Here is a 9,458-nt window from a genome sequence, read left to right on the forward strand (position 1 = left end):
CAGCAGCTTCTCTTTGTCTCAGAAACAGAGTAACGGCCAGCAACAGTCACAGTTATAACATAGTTATACAAAAGTATTCTTTGAGTATCTATAGTGAGGTACACGTTATAATGGTAGTGTATGATTTGCAATGGTGTTGCTATCCTTGTCTATCGTTCAACAAATGTGAAAGAGTTAGGGGTTAGTTTTTATTTAGGTTTTATTTAATAATGTTTTAGGATAGGTTAGGTTTTTGCTTTAAAATTGCGATATGCTAGAAGGGGCTAGGGTCTAGGTAGAGTTATGTTTTTTGATGTTCAAAGGTAAAAGGATAGGTTAGGGGGTTAGGATTTTGCTTTGAACCACATGTTTGTGAACATAATAAAGAAATGAACAATATGTTTGTGAACATGTTCATGAAATGAACCACATGTTTATGTTTTGTTCTGAAGATGACGAATAAATCTAAAGTATTAAATGTGAAAGGGTTGGAGGTTAGGTTTTATTTAGGTTATATTTAATAATGTGTTATTAGGATAGGTTAGGTTTTTGCTTTGAAATTGCAATATGCTAGAAGGGGCTAGGGTGCAGTTAGAGTTATGTTTTTTGATGTTTCAAATGTGAAAAGATAGGTTAGGGGGTTAGGATTTTGCTTTGAAATCTAAATTATTAAATGTGAAGGGGTTAGGGTTAGTGGTTAGGTTTTTTGGATTATATTTAATAATGTTCATAAGGTTAGGTTAGGTTTTTGCTTTAAAATTGCAATATGCTAGAAAGGGCTAGGGTCCAGGTAGAATTATGCTTTTTGATATTTCAAAGGTGGAAAGATAGGTTAGGATTTTGCTTTGAAATTGCAATATGCTGGAAGGGATTAGAGGTTTTTCAAATAGTTATGTTTATTGATGTTTTGAATGTAAAAGGGAAGGTTGAGGGTTCGGTTTTTGTTTTGAAATGACAATATGCTGACTTAGTTATAGTGTTTTTTAACATCAGTTAAATAACAACTGTTATATTTTATTAATTATATTTTTCAAAAGTACTCTTCCTTTTATTAAATAAAATGATAATATATGATTATTATATTGAATTTAATGATAAATCATCATTGGATAATAATATCTTCATCAAATAGAATGACGATTGGCTCCAGTTACAGTGCTCGGTAACCATCATCACAAAGAACGTTACATTCAAAGATCTGACTGAATGGAACGGGAAAACCCGTTGCTAACGCATGCGCGATACGGTGCTGTCTAAGACAGAGAGTGGTTTGTCAAAATCTTGCTCAAATTTCACTTTTCCCCTCTTGTGTTGCAAGTTGCAAGCAAGAGAGCTCGAGCATGCAAGTGCAAGTGTAGTTTTGCAAAATGGTGTGATGGTGAATGGTGATCTCTTCATCTCATGTTGTTTTGCAGTGTAGGTTATGATCATGTCTTTGTTGAATGAATTCAAAAAGTATCAAAATTTCTGTAGGCCCATTAGTGAAATGATTTACATAGTTAAATGGTTTTCTCAGTGTTTTGGTGATTAAACATTCAAGGGCGCTGTTGTTTGAGTTTGAATACTAGTAGACCTACTTATCTCATCTTGAGTTATTACGCATTACAAAATTGTCAGAGGTATGATTTTCATATGTATTTATTTACAGTTAGCCTTATTTTACAATACCTAAAGCATGACATGGATTTGAGCAATTTTTTATAATTTTCCAATAAGCTTCTCGTATCTATTCCATTTTACATCTTTGATATTGCTATGCATTCTTCAAGCTTATAACTTTTTCAAGGTATCTCAAGTGCTTTTATCATATATTATTAGTTTTTTACCACATTATTTCAATGTTTCTTTTTGTGTTTTCTTTAAAATCTCTTCTAAATGAATGGATTTGAATCACCGATCTGTTGCTTCCACACATTTTCTTATGTATAAATAAATATTGTTTTCGGTAAAACTTATTTTATGTTTATTAAATGGAAAATAAATACATTTTTACCTCACAGCTAACTCTATACTACTTACACACTTACTCACTGGCATATAAGAACCTCCCAACAATACTTTTATTATATCTTCATTCGCCGTATTCAGTTCAAAGTTTCCTTGCACTAAACAAATCTGTAATAATGTGCATAGGTCCTTAATAGATACAGGCTACTTTTCCTCAACTGTTACTAATCTACAGAGATCACAGACTGCACTCTGTTTGCAATCATAAAACATTTATTCCATTCATAACGATGGAAACCTGCTTTGAATAGGTACTCGACAATCTCAAACGATGGAAACTTGCTTTGAATAGGTACTCGACAATCTTTAATATTTACGCTATATAGCATTTTGATAATTTTATATTATTGTAGGTTTTCAACTTCAATTTCCATTACTATAATCTATTTTAATATTATGAATTAATATATAAGTAACTTATAAATAAGTGCATTTATTTTCACAATATATTCTGTACAAAAATGATAATACAAAACTTCATTATTACGATTTACAGTAATGTAAATTATAAGATAATCTTTATATATATATCTTGAATACCATTGACAATTATGTCATCCGTATTAGTCATAGGGATAATTATATATTCCATTTCAAATGCACTGGTCAGGGAACAGTAGAAACTTTCTCTTCCATTGTAAGAGAAAGGACTTGGCTATTTTTGGCTATCACATTCTAGGAAACCCCTACCTTTGAACAAAGAGTGAGTTGAAGAAGAGTGTGATGTATATAACGGGACCATGACAGAGACCCTATTCAAACCTTCCATCATTTATACAGTGGACGAGTTAACTTGCCTTTTCCATACCTCCTTAGTCCTTATAATATATTATATTGTAGGTTGCAGGAAACACCATTCTTCTCCAACGTCAGCCATTACTCTAACAATGGCTGAACATCGTAAACCTTTTTATTGAGAAATAAATTATAATTTTTTGGGGAAATTCATGAATACATTCAATCTTAATTGACCGAACTTAGTGAGGTCTATGATTTAACTCGTATTTTCTTTGGTTTGTGTGTATGTAACGCATTTACGGCCAAACGCGTTGATAGAACTCGATGAGATTTGGAGGAATATTCCTTTTTCAACTACGCGTCGATGTTTACGGTTTTTATGAAATTTTGCATTTTAAGGATAATATGAAAAGAAAAGGAATTCCTCCATACTCCGATATCACTATATTATATCATCTACTCAGAATAGGTATAGGATTAATCAGACTATAGAATTATTCATAATCAATCAGCTGACAAGTGGATTATTCATTGCATGCATAACACAGATGACTCGAGAAGCCGTGTCTATTTCTATATGGTTTCAATATTTTGTTTTGCAGTCATTGTATTATTATGCGTGTCATCAGTATCAATCTCACATTTGAAAAATACAAATTTAATAGATGATTAAAAATAATTAATAAATGAACTAAATAATGCTGAAGAAATTAGCCTAGGCATATAATATTTTTGGCTAAAAAATTAATTATCAAATATTTGAGGAATATTTTCATGAGATGGAAAGGTTATCACGGAACTGGATGAATTATCATACGGAATACAAATTCAAACGTGAACTGAGCTTGTTAACATTTCAAACAGGTGACATCAGATACTTGTGGATGAGAAAACTGCATGAGGTCAACTGTTTACAGAACTACTAGTATATATTTCAATGAGAATAATAATTTTCTCAAATTAATGATTCAGAAGCGTTCATTTAGTATGAGAGTTCATGGCTTGTAATTTATTTTATTTATTATTATGCGTACATAGTTCAAATTATTGAAAGTCGTTCCTATTCTAGTGTGAAATGTGAATTGTAATGTGATCTTGTGACGTCATTTACCGAATTCATGTTTGTTTTAATGGCTATTGTCTCAAGCAACAACCCAAATCTATTGTTGAATCTCCAAGCATGGTAATATAAGAAAGTTTACCCAATAACTTAGCTTATAAGTCATGTCATCAAGTCAAGCCTACAAGGTCCATCTTTATTAAAATAGGATATGCAATCAACGTAGAAGTAATAATAGAAGTTGTTACCTGTACCTCTCCGATCTCCTGTCTCACTCAAGGGAAGAAGTAGCTCTTGGATACATGTTGTTTTTTGGGTGTCAAAAGCATTACATTTTTTCATCCATAGAGCCCTAATATTTTTTTCAAGCCACCATTACTCGTACGGTGTGAATATGGCTCTAGTTATTTTTGCTATGCACTGCTCTATCAGTTGGTAACAAAAACTCGGGTGTCTCAGGGCTTTCAGTTTCTTCTAATAGAACAAACAAGCTTCCTCTTGACTACTGGGTTTCTTGTGATAAATAGTTCTTGTCATATTTACCTCACGCAAGTGTGACAGAAATCACACAGAATTAATTGCGTAAAGAAGAATCCTTGAGTACATATGTATTTTATAACAACTATAAGTTAATATGAGTTAGTAAGTTACTGCCCAACTATCACACACTGGTTACCTAGAAGAAGCAAAACTACAGATTAAGAAGCTGATTAGATGGGCGCACACCCTGAAATCGAGACAGAAAAATTAATTTTTTTGTAGCATATTTCAATTCATTTTTTGGAGAGTTTAAAAGTTTTTCTAACTAAATTTCCATGTAGTTTCACCTCATGCTTAATCTGAGTATACATTGGCTCATGCTAATATCAATCCTGAACGAATGCCACATTGCAGGGATGAGGACAGACGGTAAATTAGTTTGGAAAAAGAAAGCGACAGGCAAAGTTGAGAATATGAATTACAAGTTCATTACGGTTGTTTTGAAATAGATATAGAATCCATGAATTTTCAATTTTCAGTTGCAAATCGAATAAAATTAATTCTGTTTAAACTTTTTCCAGGGTTTTAAATTATATTTTACTATCAACTGCACTTGAAATGTCGCAACCCGGCAATCGGAGGCGTCGACGCAAACATGGAAAAAACAAAAATGAGGGGCCATCATCCAAAGATGATAATTCAAGAGACGAGTTGTACGACGACTTCCTATTAATGTTTGGTGAATCAATCGACCCCATTGAAATTTACAACGTCCTGAAAAAAAATGATTGGAAACGTAAGTTATTTTTATTGGGCTACTTGAAAGTTCAAATATGAAGTATCATTAGCACCCTTGTCTCATTTTTTATTTCCGAAATGACTATGTAACCGCCCCCAGATGGGGGTAGAATTAAGATCTCTAAAATACTAAAGAGTGAGTCATGTGACTGGACAAACAACAAACTTTTGCGTTCTATTAAACTTCTAAATTTTATTGAATTAATCAATCTAATTTAAATTTGGACAAAAAATAATCTATATAGTTTCATTGCACATTGTATAAAACAGCCTGTAAGATTTTTGTAACTGTTGTTCTTGTTTGCAATTCTAAATGTTTGCAAAGGTAGTGTGATCTTTATTCATTCAACTACTACAATGAATAATTGGGGATTCGATCAATTTGGGTTTCTAAAACATGAGCAAGACAATATAATGGCACTCGCTATCTTTAGAACTATTAATCTCATCACGACTGAAACTTTGCACTACACTACGTTGTTGATGTTTATTCCACTGTCATTCATAATAAACAATAAAATACATACACAATTCAAACTACTTTAAATAACTTCACGAAATCGGACGAAACAAACATTTTGAAAATTTATACACTTCTTACACACCGTGTCCCACAAAGACTTTTACACGTTTGCTTTTATATTACGTGACCATTCATGCACCGAACCTTTTTTATAATTTTACACAGTTTACAAAGTAGGTTCTAGAAATATTCTGGGAAAATTTCAGCTCCCTAAACTTCGTAGAAAGAAAATGGTAGTATAAACGATAAACGATACTTTAAGAACATTGAAATGTGTTTTTGGTTTTATGTAACATTACCCTTCAAGTAACCCCATAAAAAGAAGTCACAAACAGTTAAATCTGGTGATCGGGGTGGCCAATCCAAAAAATCACTTCCACGACCAATCCAACGGCCATGAATTTTGTCATTTAGTAATTGGACATATTTTGCGAAATGGTGGAGCACCATCTTGTTGGAAGATTGCTTGATCCATTTCTGGTACCATCAAATGAGTCAAGACTACCGCAACGTAGTAAACAAAGAAAATAACTCATGAAAATAGTTCTTATAGCAAGCGAATTAGTAAAATTTTCAATATGCCGCCATTTTGTTTTTACGAAGGTTGGGGAGCTGAAATTTTCCAAGAATATTTTCAGGACCTACTTTGTGAACTATGTAAAATTTTAAAAAGTTCGGTACATGAATGGGTCCGTATTATAAAATTAAACATGTAAACAAGCTCTTCGTGGTGTATTTCACCACATCTAATACGTTCAATTAGGGCCTTCGAGGCCCGAGGCTACCTCTAGATTTTAATCTGATTCCGGCCGAGCCGGAGACTAGCATAATTCCGTGGAAAAGGAAAATAATGAAAGTTTGAAATATTCCCAAATACTCGTGTATTTTCCATCGCTAATGGAAATACAGTTCCGTGAGAATACCTCAACCCTGCATAAAATTGGAGTCTTCCCGGATGCAAGTTGGCAGAACCTGACTTTTGCGAGAAAATTATTTTTCAACACAAAAATAAATTTCTCACGATGAAAATTTACACACAAAATTCAGCTACAAGATCACTAAAGTCTCATTGTTGAAGTCCTAATTCTACACCTTTTTAAATGAACCCAATCAAAATTTCACTCTATGAATACACAAACCCATAATTAATTTATTTCAATATCACCATTACAATTACTAGTTTCGGGTATTTTTCTTCCATTCTCAAGTGTCAAAATGCTTTATTATTTATTCATTTATACAATAAGTACATTATCGAAATGATAGGGAGAGGAAAAAATAAGGTAACCTTGTGCTATTCCTCTCTATTATTATAAATAATAAAATGAATTATTCATTTTGACACTCGAGAATGGGATAAATTAATACAGATTCCAAAATATAAATTTCTAAGAAAAGTATTCAATTTTCAAAAAAATCATTCTTAGCCATTGTGAGTCATTGTTTTGGATGGACATGTCAAGTCGTCGGTTACAGCTAGCTACTTAGAAACAATTTATTGTCAGGTCATATCAGAATCAGAGGCTCTGAAAATGATCAGGTGGGACCTGATATCTCGACACCAGATCACACGATATTATCATTTTATTTTGCTAAATTGATAGTTTCCAAACTGAAAACAATACCGGGGTAAAATTTCCCCTGACGCTTAGCCTCAATTTTCATCAAAAAAGCGTTTCATCCTGAATTTTTCCTGCTTACCGACTATTTATATAATACTAAATATTTTCGACTTGAGAATTTATAAATTTTTTTAGTACCGGTATCACATCCTTATAAAAGCCAACATAAATATTTCGGCTTTGATTGTAATACATTCTTCATTTTACTCGATTAAATTTTGATATATGATTTTTTCAACAATTTTCGATACCTTCTCATATTTCTATTTTTCTCGTTTTCCAGCTGAACCTTCAGTTGACGACCTGATGGCGATGTCAGTGAGTGCCGATTCCAAAAAGCCACCCAAAAAGTTTGACGCATCCGTGTTCGAAGACGATTTTGAGTATGCAACAAGAGCATCGACGTCACACCAATCTGCTCAAAATTTAAATTCATACAGTTTTTCACCAGCTAAAATTCGACAGTACGACGGGTTCCATGATGCCAAAGTAGTTTACAAGGGCGACAATTCGGAGGAAGAAGCCGACGCTGACATCATAATTGAAGAAGAGGATGTCTCTACTGATAATGGTTTGAGAGTGTTGCAGGAATTCTCTACTCCCTTCCATAAGAACGTTTTCATGAATGCCTGTGCAGCTAATATACCGTCCAGCTTTGATCATGTCAAACAAAAAGAAAATCAACCGAAAACACTGAACAGAGATTTTGAGATATTGAATATCGAGAATAATTCTGCATTTCAAAAGAATTCGATCACTCAAATGTATGCTTCCGGTGCTTCTAATATTACTGAAGCATATCCTCCTGTTGAAAGTGTTACAACTTCAATCAAAGTCATTTACGAAGGGTGTTTGGAAATAACTGATACCGTTGACAGAATCTGTAGTCTTGTGTTGAACTCTATCAAAGTGATTGTTTTATTGAGAGGGTGTCCTGGTAGTGGTAAATCGTACATGGCTGAGAAAATTATTTCGAATGTCAATAAAATCCGCCCAGAGATTGAACTGCAGCTTAAAAATCATGTTTTCAGCACCGATGACTACTTTATGACGCCCAGATATGGTTACCGGTTTGATCCGAAAATGCTACCGGGCGCACATATCTGGAACCAGAATCGAGCCGGTAAAGCGTTGATGCAAAATGTGAACCCGGTAATAATCGACAATACAAACACTCAGACCTGGGAGATGGCTCCTTACGTACAGGCTGGTGTTCAGTATGGCTATGTTGTCGAAATTTTAGAACCTGAAACAAAATGGAAGTTCAATGAGTATGAGCTGTTTCGTCGAAATATACACGGGGTACCGCGAGTGAACATCAAGAACATGTTGGAGAGATATGAGCACGGTATCACAAGAAACAACATTTTTCCAATATTTCAATACAAGTACGACCCTTCAAAACAGCCTCCTCAGATTGTTCCCGATGGAGAAAAAAATTCTCGTAAAATTGGTTCGAAAGTTGATACAGTACAATCCAACTCATATATCAGGCCAGCTAATTTCCCTCAGACTTCCAATCTACCTAACAGTTTTCCATTGGCTCCACAGCCTGCCAGTCATGGACAAGAAGTCGATAATAATCAACCGAAAAATAATCTCGCAACCCAAGAAACTAACTTCTCCATTTGACTGCATCTTGTCGAACGTTCTTTGAAAAGTCACTGTTATCGTCAGCTACTGGAACTGATAGTGCCAAAGCGCTTCCAACTTTCAGCAATGAAAAATCACTGCTTTCTTCGGCTACTGGAGTTGATAATTCCAAATCTTATTCTGCTCGGAACAATTTTGTTCAAAATGGAGAAGCTAGTGGTGCTAAAATTGCAAACGAGAAACTTGATCGAAATAAAGCACCTTCTAGAAATGCGTTACTAAGCAGTATGATGATGAAAGATAGTAATATGCCAGATGTTGTGGCTAAAACTCCGAGTGTACCGCAGGGTTGGTTGACTTTTAGTAACCCTGTTTCACCGAAGACAGGGTCTGACGGTGATAAAGATGTAAATAGTGTGAAGAGCAATGGTAATTTAATCGATTTCGAAAGTAGAGAGCTAGTAGGGAACTTGGATAATCGAGAATCGGGAATCGTAACAGACTTGTATGCATCTCGAAGAGAATTATTACCAAAGGAGGCAACCTTACTAAGCAAGCTGAAAGAAGCCATATCTGAACAAGCTCAGTTGAAATCTGCCTTCTCATCTGTGGCATTGACATCCGATCCATCTGGAAGTACAGGTCTGAAAGATTCACA

The 9,458-nt window shown here is 34.1% G+C and overlaps 1 protein-coding gene across 1 annotated transcript; it reads left to right on the forward strand.

Moving 5' to 3' along the window:
* Window positions 1-1,318: 1,318 nt before the first annotated feature.
* Window positions 1,319-8,892, forward strand: LOC120356421. The gene is made up of 3 exons (XM_039445360.1): window positions 1,319-1,598; window positions 4,846-5,060; window positions 7,491-8,892. The coding sequence occupies exons 2-3, from the start codon at window positions 4,883-4,885 to the stop codon at window positions 8,837-8,839; spliced, it is 1,527 nt and encodes a 508-aa protein (XP_039301294.1). The 5' UTR covers window positions 1,319-1,598; window positions 4,846-4,882; the 3' UTR covers window positions 8,840-8,892.
* Window positions 8,893-9,458: the final 566 nt, after the last annotated feature.

This window comes from Nilaparvata lugens, unplaced genomic scaffold (genome assembly GCF_014356525.2).
Source record: "Nilaparvata lugens isolate BPH unplaced genomic scaffold, ASM1435652v1 scaffold6731, whole genome shotgun sequence".
NCBI lineage: Eukaryota > Metazoa > Arthropoda > Insecta > Hemiptera > Delphacidae > Nilaparvata > Nilaparvata lugens.